The sequence below is a fragment of the Oryx dammah genome, unplaced genomic scaffold, assembly GCF_014754425.2.
Source record: "Oryx dammah isolate SB20612 unplaced genomic scaffold, SCBI_Odam_1.1 HiC_scaffold_21, whole genome shotgun sequence".
In the NCBI taxonomy this organism is placed as follows: domain Eukaryota; kingdom Metazoa; phylum Chordata; class Mammalia; order Artiodactyla; family Bovidae; genus Oryx; species Oryx dammah.
The window spans coordinates 74,143,978-74,171,132 of NW_024070205.1; the positions used below are offsets into that span (position 1 = coordinate 74,143,978).

General features: G+C 48.1%; 1 protein-coding gene across 4 annotated transcripts; it reads right to left on the reverse strand.

Annotated features, from left to right (window-relative positions):
• Positions 1-75: 75 nt before the first annotated feature.
• PFKFB2 (6-phosphofructo-2-kinase/fructose-2,6-biphosphatase 2) lies at positions 76-27,000 on the reverse strand. Of its 4 annotated transcripts, none has more exons than XM_040262926.1 (16): positions 26,900-27,000; positions 25,696-25,800; positions 19,482-19,607; positions 18,875-18,971; positions 18,382-18,448; positions 18,176-18,250; positions 17,587-17,643; positions 16,573-16,697; positions 13,636-13,843; positions 12,862-13,008; positions 12,030-12,134; positions 10,918-11,047; positions 10,119-10,181; positions 9,798-9,862; positions 8,977-9,168; positions 76-2,079 (listed from the first exon to the last, which is right to left on the reverse strand). In XM_040262926.1, exons 2-16 carry the CDS (start codon positions 25,781-25,783, stop codon positions 2,017-2,019), a joined length of 1,608 nt encoding a protein of 535 aa, XP_040118860.1. In that variant the 5' UTR covers positions 25,784-25,800; positions 26,900-27,000; the 3' UTR covers positions 76-2,016. The 4 variants fall into 4 exon arrangements, with proteins under 4 accessions (XP_040118860.1, XP_040118863.1, XP_040118861.1 ...); XM_040262927.1 differs by lacking the exon at positions 26,900-27,000 and adding an exon at positions 26,681-26,890 and having other exon boundaries at positions 192-2,079; XM_040262928.1 differs by having other exon boundaries at positions 769-2,079; positions 8,989-9,168.
• Positions 27,001-27,155: the final 155 nt, after the last annotated feature.

The following is a 27,155-nucleotide window of genomic DNA, read 5'->3' on the forward strand; positions in this document are numbered from 1 at the left end:
TGATTTTAAAACTTAGCTGTATTTTTTAATAAAAAATAACATTGTATTTATTATAAAAGCAATACATATTACTCAAAAATTTTAGCATGATTTTATTTATCCAGGAGATAAACTTTTCTCTAGAGAAATGCATCTCTTGGTTTATACTTATAATAAAAATCAATGAAAAAAAGTATTCAAAAGAAACCCACTGTGCCTTAACGTATTTATTATCCTTTTCCAGAAGACAGATACTACATTCTGAAATTTTAAGGTAATACTATGGACATTAAACTTAAATACTCAAACTACCTAAATTTCTACCAAAAAAAAAACAATACAAATAACCGTACATACAGACATTAATATAGGGATTTAAAATACCTTATGTGGATGAATAAATAACTAAACATTATCAGATCACCAAAAGACAATATATTTAGATGCAGAAAGAAATCTGCATCACAGAACAAAATCATTACAGTACAATATGCTATGAGCAGACAGATAAAAATTACCTGCTACAGAGCAGAGTCAGGAGACCTTTCTGAAGGCAGCCTTGTGCATTAAAATAAGGTCCTAGTTGCTGGTTGCTGAACTGCCAGCAGCCCAGCGCATCACACCTTAGATAACAGAGCCCTGTATCATCCACAATATTAAAGAACCATTTGGGAAAAGCTGCATTGCATTACTTTTCTTGCTACTCACCCTCTTGCCCAGCAAGTGGGCCATCTGAATGAAAAGGGGGAAAAAGTTTTAAAAGCTAAAAACCTACTATTCTTAACAAAAAAAAAAAAAAAAAAATTTTTTTTTTTTTGTTTGTATGATATAGTATCCTTGGGAGCTTCCATATCCTCTTTCAGGAGCAGCAGCATATTAAAATCTCATCTACAGAGACATATTTGTACATCTGACAATCACTGACCTAGGGAATAATTACTTGGTTTATCTTCAAGGGAAACCACATGATTAATGCGCTGAGGTGGGGGAGTGGGCAACCAAGGTTCTACTTGACAGACCAGTAGACTACAATGGTGACAACTAGCCAAGAGGAAGGGATTAGAAGACCAGATGCTCTTAAAGTCACAGCCACAGCTTTCTTAGATACTGTATCACAGCAGCAGACCTCACAAAAGGGCAGGTCTCCCTGCACCTCTCTTGACACCAAAAGAACTCCCTGGGAGAGGTGATTCCCAAGAAACTTCATTTACGTCTTCAGGTGACCCAAATGGCACCCTACTTTTCTCTCCATCCCTCATTCCCAACCACCAGAGATGACTTCAGCCCTCTTACACTCAGAGAGATACACAGTCAGTATCAGCAGAGAGCATAGCTGCTCAGAACAGAACTCAGAAGGGCACCCATTTCGGGGAGTCTTGCAGTCAGATCCTGCCCTCAAGGGGCCTGGAACGAGAACAACTTCTCTAAATGAAAGGGTGGCTACTGATGCTGCTCTTCCATCGCCGCAGAAGAGACCTTCCGGGGACTAAATTTCTCAAACACCCTCCATCCACCTGGTGAATTTGCCTCTTGCTTCCAATGTGACGGAATAAGCGACCTATTACACTCTAGCCTGTGCACCTGGAGTGGATGCAGAGCCCAGCTCTCATAGCACAGAAAAGGTTTGCGGGAAGAGTTCAGCCCTCTCATGTGGCAACAACTAAATCTGAAGCGCTGCATCTGTACATTAGGCAAAGAGTATCCAGCCCGAAGGACAGTCACTGGTCAGATGTTAAACTGCTGAAACAGAACAGGATTGGCCAACGTGGGCCAAACCCAGCAGAGAGGTGATCAAAACGCATTAGCTCGGACTGTGAAACGTTTGCAGTCACAGGGAAGCCGAGCTTTTCACGGTGACTGTCGTTTCCATTAGGCATGAGGGGAAGAAACGGGGGACAGCTTTTCCAGGCTCACTCGGGTGGCCCCGAATGTCCGGGCCCCATGGGACTTCCTGCTCCAGCCCCAGTGGAGCTGACACGCCCAGGTCTTCAGCAGACCCCAGTCTCCAGGAGCGTTCTGGCCTCAGCCTTCACGCCATCAGGAGGGCGAGGTGGGGGGCGCCGAAGACGGGAGCCTGTGCGCAGCCCGCGAGGTCTCTGCCTAGGAGCCGGAGAGGAAGAGAGACACAGCTGTTACACCACCACCCAGGTGCTAACACAGGAAGTCGAGCAGAACCCCTCCCTTGCCCTGCCAGTGCCTCCCCGGTGCTCACACCCCCCACGCCCATACACGCTGGACACGCTGATGCACCTGCACACATCTCCCTCCTCTTGGGAATCAGACAGACTCGCAACGGACTCGTCCAGGGCTGCTGACCCTTGGGACCACATCAGACCAGGCACTCCTTCCAGACCCAAGGCAAGCAGGTGAAGGCAATTTAGGGCCCCGTGGTTAAGGTACCCAGAGCTACATCGGCCAAAAGCCCAGGCCAAAGAAGCAATACTGCGGCGGGCAGGGACTCCTTGGCTTCTGAGGAGGGTCCCTACTGCTGTAGGTCCCCCAGTCCATCCTGAAATCGGTCAGCAGAGCAGAAACCAAGTTTCTCCCATAAACTGAGATCCAATATTCGACCTTGTGAGAAATTCCTCCCCCTAGAACAGTTTCCCAAGTGTTACATGGGGCATCTGAATTGCCTGGCCATCCAGGAAGATTCTGATTCAATAGGCCTCAGGTGGGATCCAAGAGCCTACATGTCTAACGAGCTCTTTCCTTGTTAACATAACAAGGAATAAAGCATGAGAACAGTGGCACACTCCCATCTGTTTTTCCTATCCCAGAAGCGGTTAAATGTCATTTTATTCCGCTGGCTGTAATCTCTTTTAAAGAATTTTTCATCTCTTTTAAACAGGAAGCTCATATTTTAGAAGGAACAGTCCACTAAATTCTAAGTGATCTCCAAAGTTTGTTTTTTTTTCCCCCAACAATGAGTTTCATGTTGCTAGTGTGAGTTACAGCACAGAGTCCTTTTATGATTTGAAAAAAATCAAAGGTAATTTTTCCTTAATTCTTGCAGAGGTGCCAGAACACAAAGTTCAGGTGCCTTCTATAACGTCCTTCTTATATTCCCCAGAAGGTGGTGCAAGAGAGCCATGCCTCCACCACTCCAGTCCACCACTCCAGTCATTCTGTGGACTGGCTTTTGCTTGTCTGAGGCTCAATCATCAAGCAGTTTGAGGCAGTTTTGGGGGTCGGGGAGTGGGTGGAGAACACAACCCAAAATATAAAACAAAAAACCCAGAAGGCTTCTGAGAGATTCAAGTTACTCAACAATTTTATTTACCCATTCTACACACTCACACACACAAAAAAAACTCATTTCAAATACATTTATACACCTTATAAGGATCGGAGTGCTATATTTTGACATCAATGTCACCAGATTAAATTAGAATGCTGCTAAGGATTTACATTCCTTCTTTCAACAGAGCTGTGCCTGGGAAACCTGGAGGGCAGCTCTACTGGGTGCGGTTCCCAATTCAGTCCATTCCCGGCCCATAACCCAGTGAGCATCGTAACCCAGGGGTGCTCAGCTCATTCCCAGCACCTCCAAGGGCACAGCTGGTGACCAATCCTTTGCTTTTGCCACAGGAAAACTACCACCATATCAGAATGAATTGATCTTGTTACTTCTTGTTACATAAGAAAAACATATATATACACACACAATTCAGGTACAAAGATCAATAAGTCATGGATCCCCAGTGAAAGGCTTACTGAAAAAAATACTTTTGCAAAAATTTCCTTTAAATTGTTATTAATTAGACTATGATTTAGAGCCAAGTGGATGGCAGACTAAAAACAGAAGCATTATCCAGTGGAATGCTACAGCCCATCGCAAAGGAGGCTGAGGACACAGTTCAGAAAGTGAGATCCTGCTTAGAAATGGGGGAATGGATAGGATGACTTCAAGCAAAGGCAGTGATATCAGGCTCTGGGCTTGCATCTCCTTAGCTGAGTTTACAAAATACCTTACAAGTGATGTTCAACATTCACTTTCTACAAAATGACTAGAATTTGGCTGCTACTCTAAAAGAAAATGCCTATTGAAAATCATAGTGTACAGAACTTCCCCCTGAAGAAACTTCCTTTCTTTGTAGGACATGTGCAATAGACAGAGAATTACAGTAACATGCATACAGTGTGAACCAGTACAATTAAAAAATAGACCGTCAGTTTACAGATCTTAGCAGAGGCTGTCGGTTAGTCAGCATAGGGACCCTACCACAGTCCGTCAGGCAGTCAGCATATAAATACTTCTAGATACAGTGTTCTGAACATGAGTCTAAATTAAACCCCTGGACATACGTCTGATATTTGAGCTCAACCCTGCCAATGCTGCAATCTGATTCAATTGTAAATCAAATTAAAATTAAAATAATTCCAAGAAAATTAAAATATCTAATTCAAATTAAAATATTTTAAAATGTATACTGAAAACCTGTGTAAAGTTATGAAATTTCTGGAAAACAAACACAACATGGCCTCTGGGCTTAGCAAAGACAATGGAATGTGCACAAGACGACACAACCCAGACAAAGTTCCCTCAGTTATTAGACACATGTTCCCTTGTCCCTGGGCTACGCCAAGCGTTAGGGAGCTTCTCTGCTATGCAGAACTCCAACTCATAGAGACACCGTAAGGTGGATTTATTTCTAAAAAGCTATATCCTGTTTCTTCAAACTGCCAGTGCTTTTGAAGAGCAAATGCAGGTTGTAAAGAGGAACACCCAGAACCTCACAGGAAACACTCAACCGTTTAGTTTAGGTAGGATACAAATATCTTGTTCTCCTAACCCTAATTTCTTGAGGGTTGGCGGAAAGTGAAAGTGAAGTCGCTCAGTCGTGTCCGACTCTTTGCGACCCCATGGACCGTAGCCCACTAGGCTCCTCCATTCTTGGGATTTCCCAGGCAAGAGTACTGGAGTGGGTTGCCATTGCCTTCTCCAGGGGGTCTTCCCCAACAGGAAGGGAGGACAAAAAACCACACAGAACCAAACACCAGAGACAAAAAGCAGACACCTAGCACAGTGCATCTTTTAAAGGGTTACAACCTCCTTACCAAACCAAAGCAAAGACAAGACACATAATAAGTAAGAGATAAATTCCATTTAAGGATTACAATACAGGGGGAAAAAAGCTGTCTAATGTGCTTTAGATTCCTCTTCAAATCTGTCACAGAACTCCTCATTCAGTTTTAAAGCAGAAAAAAGATAATTGAATAGACAGTGATTTTTCCTTTCCCCATTTTCTAACAATAGACTGAATGTTAAAGCCTTCACCTATTTCTCCCATAACATTACTGAAGTGAAAGTCACTCAGTTGTGTCCGACTCTTTGCGACCCCATGGACTTACACAGTCCACAGAATTCTCCAGGCCAGAATACTAGAATGGGGAGCCTTTCCCTTCTCCAGGGGATCTTCCCGACGCAGGGACTGAACCCAGGTCTCCCACATTGCAGGCAGATTCTTTACCATCTGAGCCACCAGGGAAGCCCAGCAAAAGGTGCTCTGGAGTTTGTCCTTTCTTATTAGGATTTGTGTTAGAGACATAATCATAGTAACATGTATGTATTACCATTACACAGACATGCAGGCTTCCCTGGTGGCTCAGGCGGTAAAGAATCCGCCGGCAATGTGGGCGATCTGGGTTTGATCCCTGGGATGGAACGATCCCCTGGAGGAAGGCATGGCAACCCACTCCAGTATTCTTGCCTGGAGAATCCCCATGGACAGAGGAGCCTGGAGGGCTACAGTCCACGGGGTCGCAAAGAGTTGGACAGGACTGAGCGACTAAGCACAGCACAGCACGGCACACACTCAGGTCAGAAGGGGAGAGGAGAACAGGAAAGAAAAGACAAGGAACAGAATTTCTCTTAATACGTGGAGTAAAAGCTCTATTCCATTCTACGCTCTCCTGACTTCTTCCTGCTGAAGCTTCTCTGGAGGGATCTTGCTCTAGAAACCGAAGGGTGCTGACATCCTTGCCATTGTCGAGTTCTAATTTCCGGTGTCCATTTTGAGGCTGAGCCCACCTCTGGCTTCTCTTCTTGGGGAAGCAAACTGGCACATGGGGAGAGTGGCAAAATATCAGCAGGCCGAGGGCCCAGTGAACGCCCCAGTGCCCCGCATCTAATGCAGGGGTTTATAACAGGGTAACACGATGCTGGTTTGTTAGGAAATTCTCTTCTCACTAAGAGTACAAACAGCCCAAAGCCAGCTGGGGATCAAAATGCTCTTTCTCATGCAGTAGCTCTGAATCACTCTCACCTCACAGCATCAGAAAAGACCGAATGCCCATTTGGGCTAAAGAGGCCACCAGCCAAGCAAAGCTAGACAAGGCAGCCTTGCAAAAGCGCCACACGCATCTCCCAGACCACATCATCCTGGGGGACAGTCCCACCTCCCGACCCTTTGTCTCATAAGCGCAGGACAAGAGAAGAGGCAGAATGAACTCTCTACTCCACTTCGACACCCACATTCATAGACTCAGTGTGTTGCTCTCCCACAACTGTTCACTTATTATAAATTACATGCCCATTCTCTAAAATAACATTCTTCAGGGCAAGGACTTTTTCTCCTGTTTCTGTGTCTCCTTCCTCCACCACCAGCCACCCAGCCCGAAACTCCACAAACACGGACACCAAGAACACATTATATAATGCCTCAACAGGAAGAGCAGGTTCTCTTATGTCTGGAAGGCAATTTCGAGCAGAATCTAGGCAAGTGGCCTCTGGAAACTGGCTGTGATGTCTGACCAACTTAGGATGTAGGAATAAAGGACTCAAGGTCACAAGCCAGCTGCCTGTGATGATAACCCTTACCATCCCACAAGCTTCATCTCAGTACTTCTCTCCAGTGTGCTTAAAACTCTCAGCTGCTATCACAGGTCATCCATATGATGTAGGGATCTGTTCCCCATCGCCCTGCGATGCAAAGGGTAAAAGCTCAACAGGCTGCTGCCTGAAGTAACAGTGAAGGGGTGACTTCATTTGATACTGTGATCAGCTCACACAGCTAACTCCAGGGAACTGTTCTTTCAGAACTATGAGAAATTCAGAATTCCTCGGTTGACGCTTTGTCCAAGGAACCATTGCCCCAGTGTTTCTCCAACCAACATCATAAAATGGAGTGTGATTCAGAATCATCAGAGAAACTATTTAAAGACCCTAATCCTTGAGACAGAGTCAGAATTAAGCCTAGAGTGGATCCAGGCATGAGTATGTTTCACGGGTTCTATAGGGGATTCTTATGAATACTGCTAGATGAGAAGCACAACAAAAGGTCTCCTGCCGGTCAGACACTCAGTCATGTCCGACTACAACCCCAGGGACTGCAGCACACCAGGCTTCCCTGTCCTCCCCTGTGTCCTAGAGTTTGCTCAAATTCACATCCATTGAGTCAGTGATGCTATCAAAGGTCTCCTATTACCAAATAAGAACATCCCTGGCAAACAGCTAACTATCTGTCACTGGTCACCTCTAAGAACCAGATTGATAACTTTGAGGTAGGGAGTCCTCTCTCTCTTTTAAAAATATCATGAGAAACCTAGACTTGCCTTTCAGATAAATACACATACATGTATTCACATATTTTGTATACAAAATTGGTGGGGGGTGTGCCATTGCAGGCCACCAAGGAGCTAAGAATCACTACTCTAAGCATTTCCAGTTTAACCCTGCAGAGAAAATTAAATGATACAGGTAAATAGTAAGAGCTAGATCCCACTGGATTCCAAGACTCCTCTGGACATCAAGATGAAATAAAACAGTACCTTTAGTGAGAGAGATTAAATTTAACACTAGGTTTTAACATTTGGGGGAAATTTGTTCATATAGAAATTTTTTTTAACTTAAAAACTGATATTCAATATTGAATATTCCTTTTTAAGTTAAATAAAGGAATAGTGTTGAATATTACTAAAAAACAGCAAGCAGCTCTAGTGAACCCTTCTCTGCCTTTCCCTTGAGCAATTCAAACCTCAGCAATGATTCCTGAATCTAACTCTGTCCTTCTGAACAGTCCCAGACAGGGGTCACGGGCTTTGGCAGGAAAGTTCCTGTGGTTGGCAAAGAAGCTGGGAGCCACTGGAGAAAAGGGATACCTGCCGTCCAAGGGCCCTGCAAGAGCTAGAGACCAGTCTACTCTCCTAAACCTCACCCCGCTGCAGCCTAGACACCTACGTCTGAAAAGGACAAACCAAGGTATTTCCCACAGACCAAGAGCCAGCTTCCCTCAGGGCACTGGAGACTTCAGGATTGCTTCTCATGAAAGGGGACAAGAATTCTCATCCTATGTCTCCCTGCAGGCTTCAGAACATCTGTGGATGTTCTGTAGCCTGGGCTGAACCCTGCAGGACCTGACTTCAGATGAAGGGAGAAGGGAAAGAAAGGCTCCCCCAGGCCAGATCCACCAAGGCCCACTGCAGAGAACAGCAACAGAGGCCAGACTCCCCTCATACCCACCGCCCCTCCCGTCCTCAACAGACACACGAGGCCACGTGTCACACCAGACAACCCAAAGGGGACATGAGAAGGGGGAAGAAGGAAGGCAGGCACGGACGGTGAGGGGAGCACACCTCGGGGAGACAAAGGCGGAGGGGAGAGGGGCTTCCGGGTCCCCCTCCACCCTGTCCCCACTTTACCAACACAGGGACGAGACTGAGTTTATAGACACCGTGGATGGACAGGAATATGGCATGCTCAGCCTCAGCCCCAGCTGCGCCAGTCACCCCCAGAGAGGGGAGCCCTTCTCCTCCTCCTCCAAACCGCCCCAACCTGTCCAGAAACACCCAGCGCGCAAGCTTGCCCCTGGGGCAGGGAGACTGCTCACACCGCGGACTAGCTAAGGTTGGTCTGGAAACACGTGACCTCACATTCTTTGCTGAGATTCACGGTGTGGGGCCGGGAGGGGGTGTGGGGGCTGGAGGTGACATGACTCCTCGGTGATTAGTGACAAGGGCAGGGGGCCAGGATGGGAGGGAGACACACGGTTACACCACCGGAATGCTGACTTGGGTCTTCGGCTGGTCGGCCCCTTCTTGCGTGTCCAGGGCACGGAGCGGGCTGAGGGGCTGGAGGGGCCGGCTCCCAACACTGTAATTTCTTGGACGCCTGATTGTATTCGAACTGGACAGAGGCGTAAAGCTGTTCCTTCTCATCCTTACAGGGGTTTGGCTCTTGGGAAAGTTGTTCTGATTGGAAACGAGGGACACCACACAAATGAAAGCCAAGCCAGAAGCTCACTCATTAAGGTTAAACAACGCTTGTAACCACAACAGCCTTCTCCTCTCCTGCTTCTCTGCAGACAGGCTCTCTCGTAAGACCTGGGCCATGGCCTAGTCCCCCAGCCCCGGGAAGCTAAGGGTTGTAGGGGGGAGAAGTTCCTTGAGCATCACACTTTGAAGCTAGAGAGAGGCTCAAAGAAAGGAAGGGGCTTATTTAAGATCACTCAGATTACCAGGGCAGACCTAGGAACTAACCTACACTTCCTGACCCCACCTTCCAAGAACCAACTTTCCAAAAGGAGCACTTTCGGGGGGGTGGGGGGAGGGATTTGCATTTCACTTCTGCCAACACTTTCCATTTTTCATTGGATTTCCAAGAGCCAATTGTCAAGGTTAAGATTCATGAAAGAGATACTAATTTTCAAAAATAGTAATTCCAACATCTCTTCCTCTTGGAAGTAAGCAGACTACGTAGGACATGAGTTCTGGATCTGTTTTTCCTTCTGGACATAAAAGAAACCCCAGTCTCTCGATGTCAAAGGTTCAAGACTCAAGGTGGCGGGGAACCTCCATGTCATCCATGGAAAAATACTTACAGTTGGCTTGTCACGGTGAGTGTTCACAGCCTCCACGTTGAGTTTAATTGTTTCCACTTTGCACCCTGAGAAAACAGAGAGGACTTCAGGAAAAAAAAAAAAAAAGCTGCAAGAAAAAGCCCTTCGTTTCAGTTTGGTAATAAAAGAACATAGATATTCCCAAATACATACAGACATCCTTTCAAACATGGGAGGCACTGAGGGAGCCTCCGGCATACAGGAGTGATGAGAGTGAACTGCTAGGCAAACTTCAGAGAAAATTTAAAAATCCTGACCTTCCCCAACCCCCACCTCCTGCCCAGTTCCCAGGCTCATCGTTACCGTAGGCCACGGGAGTAAGTTTGAAGATGGTATGGAGAGGGCACCTCAGGTATGGTAGCTCATCTGAAAGCAGAAAGTCCAGGTGGAGGAAATCTCAGTATTATGAAACAAGGTCAAGTTAGTGGAAGAGAGCATCCAAGGGGCTCATGAGTTTTCTTTATCCTGATCTGGAGTTGGACAACTCCTCCTCTAAACCCCAGACAATTATCAACACGGCCTCCAAGAAAGCCACCCAGACTACTGAGTGGCTCAGAAAGGAAATAAGCCCACTTCAGATCCTTCCTTGCAGGCAGAACAGAAGTTAAGTGCTATGGCCAGGGGACCCACAAAGGGAAGACTGCGCTTCAGGTGGGTACACCAGAGGTCAGTGTGCAGCCTTCTCAGCAGTGCAGGAAGATCAGGAAGGGAAGGAAGGGACGTATCAAAGATACAGGAGCACTTCCTTACCGCTACCCCAGAAACCTGTCTACCCCGAATTCCAAGGATGAAGATGCTTCTAAGACGCCACCCTCCCTAGAGCTAAAGTAACATGCCGGGAATGTTCAACCACTTTTCTACTGCTGCCAGGCATGTGAGCTCAACGCTACTCCTCCAGCCAAGCAGGACCAAGATCCCCAGCAGCAGCCGCTCTCCACTGGGGTCTTTTGCACCAGCAGAGGAGTTGGTCCCAAGGCTGCTGGGAGCCCTGCACTGCTGACTGAAGAATGCACTCCAGTCTGAGTGGAAGAAGGGGAGGTCTGGTTGCCAGGCAACCTGGTGCCACCCCAAGTCCAGCCTCCTCCCCACCCCCCCATGGCACCTGCGCCCTTGTCCAAGAAGTAGGCCAGGAGGCAGCGCATGACAGCCTGGTGGGAGATGACGAGGACATTGCCCTGGCGCTCCAGCTCCATGATGACAGGCTCCAACCGCTGCACCAGGTCCTGGTACGACTGCAGGGGAAACGGAGCGGGCTGGTCGGAGGCCAGGCGCGAGCTGGCAGCCAAGTCAGTAGCCGTGTCCAGAGTTCAGAGGCCGCTTCTTTCTCCCCAGATGGCTTTCCTCCTGGAGGTTCAGCAGCTTCGTGTCACCTGCTAACCACCCCCATCCCCGGTATCGCCTGAGAATCTTCAGACCCTTCAAGAGCTATATGCAGACCAAGAAAACTGCACATCAAGAAAAGAAAATCTGAACGCAACCTGTGTTTTGTATTTTTTTTTCTCCCTACAGAGTAAGCAGAGTGTAGGGCTCCTAGGGATCTCCTAGACCCTGTAGGTTATTTTGTTTCCCTTTGCCTCACAAATCCCTAGACTATAAAAGCCACTTAGACCAGCAAGCCATTGTAAACACTGCAGATGACAGGAAAATCCTCATACCCCAGATATTTACTTGGTACTTATACCTGCTTGGGTGGGGATAGAATAAAAAAAAAAGAAGTTATGCGGACTTCGCTGGTGGTCCAGTGGTTAAGAATTAGCCTTCCAGTGTAGGGGATGCAGGTTTGATCGCTGGTCATTGAAGTGAAATAAGATCACACATGCCATGGGAAGCTTAAGCTCATGGCCACAACTAGAGAGAAGCCTGTGCACCCAACGCTTGCCGCAATGTAAGATCCCACGTGCTGCAACGGAGACCAAACCCAGTCAAATAAATAATAAAGAAGTATTTTTTTTTTTTAAAGTTAAAAAAGACTCTGCTGATTCTAAAATATACTCAACAACAGAAGCTATCTTGTCATCCCTTACCTGGGGATCTTAACAAATTCACTGCCCGAGCTGAATTAAACACAGCAGGACCCAAAAGTAGGAAGAAAAACTAAGTGATACCTTAAGTACCCCTGGAAGGTCCCCAAACTCACATTCAATCCTTCCCCCCAAATTAAAGCTAAACCCCAAGCAAAGGATGGGACAGTCGCCCCACCGGAAGGAATCTCACCTCCCCTCCAGGATATCGGTACAGATATTTCTCTTCATCTCGAAGCGCAAACTCGTCCGGGTACTGCTCCTGAATCTCCGCGTAAGTCATCTCCTCGCACACGCCCTGCAGGAACCACACAGCTCGGGGAGGGGAACGGACACACACAGCCCCCCAGATGAAGAGCTGACCCTGAGGAATATCAGTCGTCAGCACCAGGCACTGAGCCAGCTCCCTCTCCTTCACACACTTTAACTGACTGATTCACAGAATGAGGGCTCAAGCTCAAGCTGCTGCTTTCTCCTGTGGCTGGGGAGCTGAGAGGTCAAGAAAAGTCAGCAGGAAAAAGGAGGCGAAACAGGGGAGGAGGCCCTGGGGAATTCTTATAGGAGGCATAAAAGTATACAGAGGAAGGAAAGAAAAGGAAGTGTCTACTTCTGACCTCAAGGACAGAGAAACACAAAGGCAAATTTGGAAAGGACTTTTCTAGAAGAGCTGACCGAGTGACCTAAGCAGAAATCAGACAAGATGTGAGTTGTCAGCTATTTCCTTTTCCTCGGAGGAAAATATATGACGGAACCAACTGGAGCTTCACTCTCCCCAGGTGCCAGAGGCCATGTCAAAAACTGATTCCTGTGTTGGCGCAGGCACATGAGGCAAGCGGGAAGCCCCAACTGGGGACACAGCTGTTCTCACTTCCTCCTCAGACCGGCCCCAGATTCAGCTTCCTCAACGCCTCTACTTGGCAACCCTAGTTTTCTAGATAGCACAGCCCACATGGTGACTTCTGAGTGTTCCAGCCTGAACAGGAGACCTTAACTGGCGCTTTAGCCATCAGATCCTTCCTACTCACAGCATCAATCTCATTCAGAATCTTCCACTGCTCGTAGGTCACCCCCAGAGATTCCGCAGTCTGGATAGTTCTCTTCAACTGGCTTGTCCACACTTTGAGGTCTGCTATCTCCTGTTCCTCCAGAAACTTCCTTAGAGCCTGGGCAAACTGGGCCATGAAACAAAACATGTAAAAGAAAACACAGAAGCGGACTTCCCTGGTGGTCAGTGGTAAGGACTCCATGCTTCCACTGCAGGGGGCACCGGTTTGATCTCTGGCTGAGGAACTAAGATCCTGCACACCAGGCATGGTGAAGTCGAAAAGAACACACACACACACACACACACAGGACTGTCATTTCAGCCTAAAAAGGACAATGTGCGTGACCTCAATCAAACTCTGAAAGGTGCTACATAGTTATAATAAACCCAGGAGGAAATGAACTTCAACCAGAGCAGCCTGTACTGTGCTGGGCACACAAGGTGAGCCCAATAAATGTCTGATAGCTGAATGATCACAGTAGAAATGGTTCCAAGTTATGCACCGTCCAGCGCAGAGCTGCTGCTGCTGCTGCTAAGTCGCTTCAGTCGTGTCCGACTCTGTGCGACCCCACAGACGTTGCCTTCTCCGCTAGTGCAGAGCTAGAATCCATGAACAAGAAAACGTCTCTTCACTGAAATCGCAACTTAAGCCTAATAGGATTCAGTAAGAAGTTAAGGGGATCGAAGAGATGACCTCCAGCACGTCCTTCTCACCCTAAGCTGGGGAAATCCAGCCTGCTGGCTAACTACTTACCTGTTTTCCTCGCACTGAGAGGCCTGAATCACCCCCAATCTTCCCCAAGAGGTTGAACTCGCTCTCTCCATGCCGGCAAAGGTAGATGGTGCGAGGGTGGACGTGGATATTCATGAGGTAGTAGACGATCTTGCTCTGGATGTAGTCCTGGACTTTGTTCACGAGAAATCGCTGGCCCACGTTTATCACCTTGATGAAAGAAAGATCCCTGGGACAAAGCAGGGAAAAAAAAATCCCCTGGGTATGAAAATCTGAGCATAACAGAAGGGCAAAGGATCTGCAGAGTGACTTGAGGCTCCTAGAGGCTCTTCCATCTCTCCCACGATACCCCCACCCACGTGGAAGGAGCCAAGTGGAAAGAGATGGGTCACTCAGTCCTCAGAACCACGGTGCGGCAAAATGCCCTGAACGCCTCGTCGGGCAGCACCACATCCTCAGTGCCCGCCCTGTGCCAGGCACCGTGGCTAAGTGTGGTGAGCAGAACTCAGGCTTCCCCTCAGGGGCTAGACTAGATGACCTGGTGATTTTGGTAACCCTGAAGTTTGCTGAGAAGCACAGCATCCAACTCAGGTGGTCAAGACAGAATTAGAGTACAGCACCTCCCGAGGGGAGGGGCAGGGAGGAGGGAGCAGAACCAGAGACAGACGTCTCTGCGCATCCCCTCTGTCTACGTATCGGTCAAGCTTTTCTCAAAGGCGCTCACAAAGCCTGCTCTGGGGCCATCATGGAATTTTTCTCACTATAAAAATAACAAGTGTTGGGCTTGCCTTGTGGCTCCGTGGTAAAGAACCCACCTGCCAGTGCAGGAGACACAGGTTGGATCCCTGGTCTGGGAAGATCTCACAAGCTACAGAGCAACGGAACCCGTGTGCCACAACCACAGAGCCTATGGTTTAAAGCCCACAACTGCTGAGCCCTCACACCACAACCACTGGAGCCTGTGTACCCCAGAGCCTGTGCTCGGCAACAAGAGAAGCCCCCACACCCAAACTAGAGAGCAGCCCCCACTCGCCACAACCAGAAAAGAGCCTGCACAAGTGGCGAAGACCCAGCACAGCCGAAAATAAGCAAAACTACTTACGAAACAGTAACTGCTTATTCCAAAAAAAATTTTTTTAAAGAAAGATGCAAATAAAAACCACCCATAGCCCTACCACCAGAGGTAACATCTATAAACACACACACAGACACACACACATATTCTTCTTGAATATTTTTCAATGTAGGACTTTGCGCTAACTGAAGAATATACTATTATGCCATATCTAGAGCAGCAGTTTTCAATTTCTGTATTAAGTAACATCTCCAAACACTAACATTGTGGGCAACACACTCGAAGGAACTGAAAGACTAAAAGCATGAAGCAGACCGTGGAAGCAGTTTAACAATGGGCTATGCACACTCACCATTTGCTTGGCTGCAGAGCTGTATTCTTATCTCAGTAGAGCTGCTCTGACTACATGCTTTTATGAAGACCACCTTCTCATGGGTCTCCCTGTGCACATATCATTCTTCAACATGGACTTGGCATTTTGCTACAACTCTTATTGCTCTCACACATCAACTTAACCTGCATTCCAGGCCACACTGCCGATAGGTACTGCCATACTAAGTAATATATAAAAGCCACATACATATATATAGGTATATATGTGTGTGTGTGTGTATGTACGTATATATATGGATATATACGTATACATATGTATGGCCTTCCCTGGTGGCTCAGCTGGTAAAGAATCCACCTATGATGCAGGCGACCCCAGTTTGATTTCTGGGTTGGGAAGACCCCCTGGAGAAGGGATAGGCTACCTACTCCAGTGTTCTTGGATTTCCCTGGTGGCTCAGATGGTAAAGTATCTGCCTGCAATGCAGGAGACCTGTGTTCCATCCCTGGGTTGGGACGATCCCCTGGAAGAGGGCATGGAAACCTACTTCAGTATTCTTGCCTGGAGAATCCCCATGGACAGAGGAGCCTGTCGGGCTACAGTCCATGGGGTCACAAAGGGTTGGAAATAACTGAGCAACTAAACAACAACAACATGCATATGTGTCTGTGTGTGTGTGTATGTGTGTGTGGGGGGGGGCGGGGTGAGGTGCTTAGTCGCTCAGCCGTGTCCGACTCTTTGTGACCCCATGAATTGTAGCCTGCCAGGCTCCTCTGTCCATGGGATTCTCCAGGCAAGAAAATTGAAGTGGGTTGCCATGCCCTCCTCCAGGGGATCTTCCCAACCCAGGGAACGAACCCAGGTCTCCTGCATTGGCAGGAGGATTCTTTACCACTGAGCCACCAGGGAAACCTCCTACACATGTATAATAGATTATGTTTCATGCAAAATAAATTGACATATTATGTTATTTACATATGTAATATATGTGCACATATACATATATATATATATACACACACACACATACACAATAAACTTTAAAAACTGATCAAAAACTGATTATACACCTTAAAGGGGTGAGCTACAACACCCCAATTCAAAACTACTGATCTAGAGCAGTGGTTCTCAACCAAGGGTGAGTTAGCTCCCCAGGGGACATCTGGTTAAATCTGGAAACCTTTTTGATTGCCACAGCTTGGGACAGCTATGGGTATCTAGTGGCAGAGGGCAGGGGTGCTGCGAAAGCTCCTGAAGTGCCTGAGACAGCTCCCCACGGCACAGATTATCCGGTTCAAAATGGCCATCATGCTGAGGTTGAGAAATCATAGTCTAGAGCACACAACTGAAGAACTTATGATAAAAAAAACCACTCTGGTGTTCAAGGGTAAGATTCAATCCATTCAGAGGCCACAGAGCCATATCTTTTCTCCCTGGAATGATGTAAACACAGGTCTGGATGGTCAGAGGAAGACTACAGACAGGGTGAGAAAGGCTCCTTTCTCACATGCAACCCCTGCCTCGGCCCTCAGACCTCGGCCTCAAACCTTACTTGTCATGGCTGTCTGGGTCAAGGGGTTGATAGGTGACTTTGTAGCACTCAATCCTCTTTAGGAAGTCATCCATCACATTCTCCCTGTTCCTTTCAGGGTAGTCGGGGCTCGACACCTTTACCTCCTGGAATCATAGGAAGAGCAGGGCCCGGTCACAGGTCTGCTCTCAACAGCACTTCTGCAAACAGCCACTGCTAAATAAAGCAAAGCAAGGCCAGAGAAGAGGCCTTTCACGGGAGTGCTGGCGATCCCATTCATTGAGCAGCGCCCACCCCCCGTCCTGTGACCCTGGCAACCAAGAAGGGAGAGACAACTGGGGAGTCACGCGCCTGCCCTTGGCTGCAGGACAGAGGCAGTCACACAGCTGAAGCAGCTCACGGGCCCCGATCCCTTCATGGACCTTCCTGGGAAAACAGAATGGGATTCAATTTCTCCCCACGGGCACTTAGAATAAAGTGCATGATCTGACGCCTGGCTGACTTGGACCAGACACCTCCTCGGCAAGGCCCCACACTGCTGGGAGAGTACCACTGTGACACAATGCATGGACGTCCATCAGCACAGCACGGTACAGCCATCAGATGGGCAACAGGTATGAGCTGTGACCACACCCAGCGAGGAGCCCAGAACGCTGACCTGAACCTTAGACCACTGGTGGGCAGACAGCCTTCATGGAAGCTGGCCCAGACAGATAATGAAGAGTCTGATCCATTCTAAGAACATACCTAGGTTTTAGCACGTAGCTAATACCCAGAACACAGAGCCAGGATTCCTACAGTTTAAGTTGAGCCTCTATATTCAACAGCTGATTCTTACTTTGTTCCTCAAAGCCTGCTTCTTCTCCCAAGGAAAGCGTCAAGAAGTATAAAATGGGGTCCTGGCAGATCTAAGAGCTCATCCTGTGCTGCTAAACAGGTCTATCTCTCACTTTCATTACCAAGCTGACTCTCCACCCACCCCCACCAACACACACACGCAAGGCATAGAGACATGTGTACAGGGGGCTCACCTACCAGGATGTTGGCAGCAATGACGTCAGGATCATCGCACACGGACTCCACAAAGAACACCTGCCCAGGGGGAGAAGGCAGGGATCAATGAGTCAAAAATGGCCAGCCTGTCAATTAAGAGCACACGTTCACACTTGCCCCACCCCAGCCACCATATCCCCCGGAGATTTTCTTTCATGAAAGTGGCCTTCAAGGGCTCTTCATTTAAAAATAGCTCTTACCATATCCCCAGGGCCTCATACATACATGCTAAGGAACTGAAAAAGGAACTGAAAGAAAACATTCAAGTTTTGAGGGTAAGGCACCAAGACGAGAGAATCGGGTGTCCAGCCCTGTCCTTCCCCACCAGAGTCAAGCAGGTCCACACATGGCTAACTCCCCACCTCCACCGACCCTCCTCTTCCTCCAGCTTGGAGGCAGACCCTGCTGCTGCTGCTGCTAAGTCGCTTCAGTTGTGTCCGACTCTGTGCGACCCCATATACGGCAGCCCACCAGGCTCCCTCTTCCCTGGGATTCTCCAGGCAAGAACACTGGAGTGGGTTACCATTTCCTTCTCTGACGCATGAAAGCGAAAAGTGAAAGTGAGGTCTACCTTGAAGGAATTCTCCTCGGCAAAGTTCAAAATCAAGTCCCTCCTCTCTCGAGTGGTATTGGTAGCATCAAACACCTGGGAAGAGAGCCCACAAGGCAGAGGAATGGGGACCGAGAAACACAATCCCACCAAGGTGGACCCAGGGCGGAGCGGTGCAGCTAGGCTGCTGCAGGGGTGGAGACGCGAAAGAGGCAGGTAAGGCTTACCGCGATCTGCCCGCTCTCCTCCGTGAGATACGCCTTCACGTCTTCCAGCGCCACCAGGGCACACTGTCTGCCAGGACAGCAGAGGAAATTAGCCAGGGGACTGAGGCAAAGCCAAGCTCAGGCACAGTCAGAGATGCGAACCTCTGGGGTGCCGCAGGGGTCGAGTCCCTTCTGTTCAGCTTCCCCACGGATCAAAAGCTTTCCCCAACTGGACCTTTCAACTTCCCCATTATTCTTCTACCTTCCTGGATCTTTCATGTTGCCCAGCCCCACGTACATGTCTCACTCTCTGGAGGCTTTGCCTACAGCAACACTCACAACTTTCTGAGTCCTGTTCTTCTACCCACCCAAGTCCACAGTGATCCGCCCAGTGGGTAATTTCCACTTAAAATTCCCACCAGGTGTTTACTAAAAAGGAAACCAAGCCCCATGACATGCAGTCTCACGATGGCCAAGGAAGGGCTGCCCTGGCGGTCAGGCCTAGAAGACTCACTTGCGAATCTTCATGGCCTCCTCGTTGTCATGCCGGAAGAAGTCATAGGACTTATAGGACTTGACTGCTTGCCGCCGATACACCCCAAGATTAAACACTGCAGAAGACACCCACACCCTTTAGCAGTGAAACAATACAATGTCCCAAAGCGAACTTCTCGGTCTAATGTCAGAGTGGCCAAGGGGACTGAAAAAAGCACCATGGTATGCTGGCAACAATACAAGAATCAGATTAAGTTCAAGCTCTGACTTAACAGACTCTGGACAAGTCTTAAATTATGTAACTTTCAATTTTCTCAGCCACTTCGGCTATTCCACAGGGATACTGCTAAATAACACAGATGTAAGGGCTCTGGAAATGTAAAGCCCTATACTCACTTAATTCTTAATACTCCTATCAAAGGTATTTCCCCCAAATTAAGCCAATCTAGCCAAGGCCAGGAGGAACAAGTGTATAGCCAGAGAATAAAGCCAGTAAACCAGGAAAAACCATAACTGCTGCCAAGAGCACCCTGTAACCTTGATGCCAGGGACAGAAAGTCCCCCAGAGGCCTGGGAGGCCCAGAACTGATCATTTCCTCTCCCATAGAATGCACAGCTGCACCTACCTTTGGTGGGCACCCCAATCCAGTTGAGGTAGCGTGTAAGTTTCTTGGACACGTAGGTTTTGCCACGGGCTGGTAAGCCAATCATAACGATGAGGGTTGGAGAGTTTGTCATGTAAGATGCCCATGCTGAAGGGAAATGGAATGGAACAGAAATAAATAATGAGAGGCCAAGTAAAGAGTGTGCAGGAGCCTAAGCCTTCATGATCAGAACCTGGTTTGATTCTCATACACCTCAGTGAGGCCAGGGTCCAAGAGGACTGGAAAAGCAAACCGAGGTAAACCTCCTAAAAGACAAAGTACCCAAACTAAGATGTGTCTTGCCCAAGGTCTTCACAGAGGTACACAAGGTGAAAAAGAAAAAAAAAACAATCAAAAAAAAAAGTGGCCAGGAATAGAAAGACAGTAGCCATAGCATCTTCCTCAGCATTGAGAATATTTAGTAACACGGGGTGACGGCGCCATGGAGGAAGGCCTTGGGCCTGGAGATTCTACCAGTGCAGCACTGAGCTGGCTCCAGTAACACATCCAACAAACTGTCTCTCCTGAGGATCCCATCCACCTCTTCAGAGCCACAGGCAAGAGTTATCTTGAGGATCAAAAAAAATCCTGCCCTCTACCTGTTTGGGCCTTTGTGCTCAGGCCACGAGTTTAAGCCAGAACTTCTAAATGATTTAGATGGTGTCAAAGCCTACCTGGGTGGCTCAGATGGTAAAGAACCTGCCTGCAGACACAGGAGACCCAGATTCGACCCCTGGGTCAGGAAGATCCTTTGGAGAAGGCAGTGGCAACCCGCTCCAGTATTCCTGCCTGGAGAATCCCATGGACAGAGGATCCTAGCAGGCTATGGTCCACAGGGTCACAAAGAAACACGACTGAAGCAACTCAGCACGCACAGCACAAAGCCTCCATAACACGGGATCTGACTAGACCTCAGGAACATCGTGGTAAAGCTGGCCCACGAGGGCATTACGGCCAGCCTGCCTCAGAGGCCCAGACAGTAGCAAGACAGTTTCGAAGCAGAACAGCCACTGGTCTGCCCTTCCTTAGAAAACAGATTTCAAGAATGCTCATTTACACAGACAGCTCTCCCTGGGCAGGCAGGGGCAAACCAGATGCTCAGAGGCCAGGTGACCCGCCTGAGAACATACACTGAGTCACTGGGATCCGCTTTTCTCCATAAAAAGAGCCTCTGATGAGGATCGGCTTACTCACAGCCCCTCCCTGCCCACCCTGCCAGGAAGGAGTGGTGGAAGAGGGCCCTGCACGCTGCTAGTCACAGCCCTGGAGCCAAGACCCAAACGCAGGTCATCGGGAGGGACTCGGGCTCTGCGTCTCCCACGAGGGAGGCCCTGTGCACAGACCACGTGGGACAGAGTCGTGTGCACCGTCATCTTCCAGAAGGCATCCAGCAGGTAGCTGCTGCTTCTCTTCCCTGCGACAAGGCGACCCTGGAAGGCTAAGAAACAATTCAGCAAACCGGTGGTAACTGGATGGGAATGTCATCTTTCATTTTTAGAGAAGTGAAGGTAAAAAGGTCTCAGGGGAGAAGTGGGCAGAGGGGCGTGGGTAGAGAACAGACCTTGGAAGGAAGAGAGTTTCCTAGGAGTGTTTGGCAAAAAGTAGCCAGTAGCCAAACAGGGCCCTGGCAGTGAGCGAGGGGTGGGTGCCCAGACTTGGGGTCCGAGGAGTTGGCTTTTAGCCCTTCACCCACTGGGGACATGGAAAACTCCCGGGCCTGAGCAGGAGCCCCTCCAAGGTAGGGGATGAGCAGCAAAAGTGATTTCCGCTTCTGTCCCAACAGGGAGCACAAGGGCAAGCAAATGCCGTGCTGCAGCCTCACTGATGTTAATCCCTGACCTCTTGACCCCCAACAGGCAGATAGTTGCCTCAGGTTTCAGGAGTCTTAACTTTCTCCAGCTCCCTTTCCAATCCCCGTGGCTTGGCTCATTACCTGCACCTCCAGTGCTGCTCGGCCCACACCTTCCAGCCCATTATGTACCTCCCCCAAATGTCCTCTTACCCTCCCTGAAGCTGAAAATGAACTGATGATCCCTGGAAGATGCTCTGAAGCCAGCCAGGGAACCAGCTGCTCCATGTTTACCAAACAGGACAGAGAGTGCTAAGAACAAAAGGAAGCACGGGGCATTAAGGACTCCCCTTGGCGGCCCCCAGCACAGCTCCCCCTCTGCCTGCAACACACCCACACATACCTGCTGCGACATGGCTGCTCATTTACCGGGAGGACAAAACAAAACCATACTTTCTATCTCAAAGCACCGCGCCAGTAATAGTAGGAACACTCTGTCTTGCCTGTTACAAAACAAAACTATCACACTTCACGCTGATTAATTTCAGACACAATATGATTATAGCATGTGCTGTGCTGTACTTAGTTGCTGAGTCATGTCCGACTCTTTTCGACCCCATGGACTGTAGCTCACCAGGCCCCTCTGTCCATGGGGACTCTCCAGGCAAAAATACTGCAGTCAGTTGCCATATCCTCCCCCAAGGGATCTTCCCAACCCAGGGATCAAACCCAGGTCTCCTGCATTGCAGGCAGATTCTTTACCATCTGAGCCACCAGGGAAGTCCACGAATATTGGAGTGGGTAGCCTATCCCTTCGCCAGGGGAACTTCCGACCCAGGAATCAAACTGGAGTCGCCTGCATTACAGGTAGATTCTTTACCGGCTGAGCTACCAGGGAAGCCCATATTATAACATATCTGTTGACGAAGTTTGGAAAGCTGTTTCAAAGCTGAAATTCTCTTCTGCCTTCTTTATGCAAGGTTGAACTCACTTTCTCAACCTTAGACTTATTTTCCTTCACAAACACACTTAGAGGAAATGAGCATGTGAAAACTTCCCTCCTGTAGACAGAAAACCTGAGGCCCAGAAAAGGGAAGAGCTTGGCCCACAGTCCTGCAATAGAAAGTCAAGGTCAGGGCCTTGACCAGACTCCCAGTTTCATGACCGTCCAATTAGTCCTAGACACCAGCTCTTGTCAGCCCCTGACAAAGGGAACCAAGTGGCCAGCACAACGCTGAGCTATAATCTAAACCTGAAGGGTAGACTAGAAAGCCCACAGTTCCTGGCTTTCTCATGCTCAAGGTCATCTTCTACTTCTTGTTCTCAATAACCCCAATATTTTGAAATATACTGCCCTATGTGATTCATTAGTAATACCCCCTCTGTATTCATCAGAAGTCATAAAACTGCCAATTATGTCTGGCCGTTTTACTGATAAGCCTAATATATCCAAGTTCTGCAGCCAAACACTAAGAAAGTTAATGTTTTAGTTAACCAGTGCAACTATAGCTTAATGCCCAATTTTTATCAAGTACTTTGGAATATTAAAAACTGCTAACAATACAGAACTTTTGAGGAATGCTGATGAGTGTTTCAAAGTGTCTGTCTTTCCTCAGAGTATTTCTACAGGAAAGCTGCTGGCACAAAAATGGAAAGGTATATATGCAAGGATGCTTATTAAATTGTTGTTGGTGATGGAGGAACACTGGAAACAATGTAAACGTCCATCAGGGAGAGGCAATATCCATACAAGGCTAACTGAAGAATGAAGTAAATTTGAACTCCTCAACACACAAAAAATGTCCAGAATATAGTTTTTAAAAGGAGCAGGGGAGAGATGGCAGCAGAACAAAAAATGTACAGTGTGAACCTATTTTCACTAACAGGATATACCAGAATAAGATTTTAGAAAGAATCAAACTTAACAGGCACAGGCAAAATCGTAAGAAATTTCTTGCTTTTCACTTTCTTTCTGTGTTGTAATTAGGGGAAGATTCATATGAATCTGTCTCATGAAGATTCATGAGAACCTGTCTGTTCCAGACCTATTCAAAATAACAAAGAACAAAAGAAACAAAGAAAAAAAACCAGGTGGACCTCCCCGGCTACCCCTAATTCCTGCTTTCACTGAGCCCTGAAACCAGCTGTCTCAGCACCTTAAGGGCACCTCAGCCAGCACCACCCCCCTTCTCCCCAATCCCGGGAGCAGCTGAAATTTCAGTAATGCTCTTTTGGAGGCTTTGGCTCTCTAAAGACATTCTACAGCCCTCCAGTTCAGGCACTTCCCAGAGTCGAAGTCAGCCAACAAACAGGTGTAATTAGCAGTAATGGGATAATGAGTGAGCTATTAATAAAGCAGCTGCTGGGTATGAACACTAAGCAGACTGGGAAACCTGTTGCAAGAAACAGGCAAGTAACAGAGAAAAGGGAAATAAACACATACTTTCATAACTGTATTTCTCCTTGGACTGTGGCTTTCAAAATCTCACAGTCCAAATGCGAAAGGAGAACAAAGTGGGGTAAATGAATGACAGTAGCTTCAGGAGAACCCAGATGCCTCCAATGGGGAAGATGAGGGTAGAACTTGGAAAGGAGAGATCAAGAATTAGAGTCTAGAGAACGGAAAGAGACCAGGGATTATTGTTTCCTTGACTAATCAAAAGACCACAAGACAAAAAAGCTGCAAAAAAGTTAGGAAGGCAGGTAGGAGAGTCCTTTGGAGAAAAAAGCAGAGCCAGAAGAGCTGACACTGGGCACTGGGCAGGGCCCATGACTCCCACGGTTATCAATTCCCCACCCCCAACTAGAACCAACTGTTCTCTGCCCTTTTTGGACTCAAGTGTCCTAGTAACATGAGGGCACCTCTCTTTAAGATATGCATTCCATACCCCCAAATCTGGGCTACCATATTGTCAAACAAGAGGAGAAAACACTTTTTACTGAAAATATGACTCTTTACAGGGCTCTTTTAAATAGTAAGATTCCAGCACAGAATTTACCACATAATTCAATCTATATATAATGCTTCAGGAACACACACAACATGCAAATTGTCACCAGTGAAAAATAACACAGTTTAGCCACAGGCCCAACATTCTTCTAAGCGCTCTCCTATATATACGCATTCAATTCTCATATCACTGAGAGAGATACTATTAGTATCCCCATTATATCAAAAAGTAAACTGAGGCATGGGGCAGACAAGCAACTAGGTTAAAAGCACCTAGCTAGGAAGTAGTAACAAGAAGATTTGGACGTAGGCAGTCTGACTCCAGAGGCTACACCCTAACATCGTGCTATAGTAGCTATCTTCCACAGGGTGCTTGCCCTCGGTACCTGGCTTCCTGCCCTGGCAGAGAAAGAAGACACTAATCATACAGGTCTTCTGTATGCACCAACCCCAGGATCACACCCAAACAAGCCACCTCTGCTGCAGCCAAACCCCAGCAAGCTTCATCAGTGATAGGCAGGTGAAAAACGATGATCTTCATTAATCATGAGACTGACACAGGCATGACATCAAGGCTGATACTCTGGGGAAAGTTTGGAACATGAGATGATCCCAAGTCTCATGCTGGTCGACTATTTCCACCTGCTGATAAATATAACCACTGGTAGGGTTCCAAGGGAACTTGGAAGCAGGGACAGAGTTAGCTTTCCTTGAGTTTCCCCAAAACATCTGGGGACCAAATGCCCAGGACCTTTTGACCTGGGCGATACAGTCTTGCAGTCTGAAGGATGCTTAGGCATGCAGATCATGGGGACAGGAAATACCACCTCATCTCTCTGCAAACCCACCTGTTGTCTCTGTCTAAAAGATGGGCATGGAAATGCTCCTGTGAAACCCATCCCCAGAGGAAAATAGTTCACAAAATATAAAGACTAAACTTGTAAGACAGCAAAGTGCCCCAGACATGGCAAGAAGTGAAATGTCATGGTCAATTTCCCTTAGGCCTGTAGAAATGAGCAACTGGTTCCAACCTGCAATTTCTGCTGTGAGCAGCACTCTCACAAAACTTAGCCCAAGAGATTAAGGGAAACTTAACAGTATCAGCCCCAAGGAATTCTTGCACCCTGCCACTCTGCCTTACTCACTGCGTGTATAATACTTACTCTAACCTTCTGCATCAATTGACTGGGCAAATACTCCCAGGAGAGAGGAGATAAAGATTCAGTTAAAGAAAGCAGGAAGAAAATGCTGGGCTACACCAGCAGTCTAGCCCCAAGGACAGACATTTCAGAGTCTACTTGTTTCAGAAAGGAAATTCCCCTGGTAGACTTTGTTTTAAATTCCCATGTCAAAGAATTATTTCCCACTCCCACTCAGCAGCAAAGTCTAGAATTACAACAATATTCCCAAAATAAAATCCTGGGACAGAGCAGCCCCTCCTCTTCCCCAACACTCACAACATTTCTTCTCTGACATTCGGAGACTTGTTTTGGTTTCATAGCTATTGTTGTTCTGTTCTGAGGAAGAGGCAGGATTCCTGGACATTGCAACTCTTCAGATGTCTGGAAGGGACAAAAGGAATGTAAAGAAGAGAAGGAAGAAAAGAACCCTGAGAACGCCCAAAAGAGGACCACTGAGGTACAAGTGACAGAACCCTGGGCCAAGTGTCAAATCCAGCTCTCCTTCTCCCAGTTAATAGTTACATGCCCTAGGATAAGTCATGAATATCTCCAGCCCTCTGTTTCCTTATCTATGAACAGTAGCACCAGAACCTTGCATTTATAATGCTGACTTAGGAGTTTACATTCACATAAATTATCTCCTTCAATCCTTCCAATAATCCTGTATAAACAGATTTTGCTACCATTGCTACTTCTCCCCATTTTAGATTAAAAAAACTGAGGTTAATCAATAAAATGGCTTATCCAAGTTCCCTCCTAACCTCAGATTCCAGGTTAAGAATCTGGGGACAGTAGTGGCATCAGGTGGGGCTGGGGTGGGTTGTGACTAGATCAAGTTCATTATCATAAAGCAATCATAGTCCAGTGGTAGGATTCAGTTCTGGCGGGGGCGGGGGGGGGGGGGAAGAGAAGTGGGAACATCACAAACATGTCCCCCAAAAGAAAAACCGCAGCTGGACCCGGGGACAGCCCCCGGACGCCAACACTTTCCCTTGTGGTGTTACTCTCAACCCCTGGTCCGCACTCCCTCCCCATACATCTCCTGGGAAGCAGTCGATAGTAGAATCACCCTGCAACTAGAGGCGGTAAATAACTTTCCCAAGGTCACTTGCAGCATGAGGGGTAAGTCCTGAGTCTTAACTGGAGTGGGAAAGCCCCGAGTTCACTCCGCAATCCCAGACAAGGGACTCGTGAGAAAGACCCCCAGTACTTCAGGGACCTTGCAGTTCTTCCACTGACCACGCACATCCTCTGAACTCACCCATGAGCTGCGGCTCTGGGTCCCTAAACGTACGCACTCCAGGTAATGCCTGGGGTGGGGGCGGGGGAACCGGACTTGCCCCAAACAGCGTGGCTTCATCTTCCCGCACCTCATCAAGGTCCAGGCAGCCTGCCTCCTGTCGCCTGCCAAGCCCCTTCAAGGTGCTGCACAGCCGCCGTCCACCCTAAGACCCATCCCGCCTGCGGCCCCGGTACCTACCCGTTGAGGTTAACAGGCGGGAGCCGACTCTGGGGCCGGGGTCTGGAGCACCAGCTGCCGGCGGGTCACGTGCCCCGCAAGGCCCCGCCCACCCCGGCCTCAGCCCTCACCTGGAGAGGTTCCTCGGCCAATCGAGCGCCCGCGGTCTCCGGGGGGCGGGGCTCGCGGACGCCCGCTCGGGTAGGAGGAGGGACCTGTGAAGGTGAACTAGCGCGAGCTCGCGAGTCTCCCAGCGCCGTGGAGGTTGGCTACACCG

Excerpts from the sequence above, each read along its gene's own strand:
- PFKFB2 (XM_040262926.1), bottom strand. The coding sequence starts at position 25,783 with ATGTCCAGGAATCCTGCCTCTTCCTCAGAACAGAACAACAATAGCTAT. Across the intron at positions 13,009-13,635 it reads TCTCAGTGCGAGGAAAACAG|TTTGCCCAGGCTCTAAGGAA; the intron begins GTAAGTAGTTAG and ends TTCATGGCCCAG. Across the intron at positions 11,048-12,029 it reads ACCGATATCCTGGAGGGGAG|TCGTACCAGGACCTGGTGCA; the intron begins GTGAGATTCCTT and ends TTTCCCCTGCAG.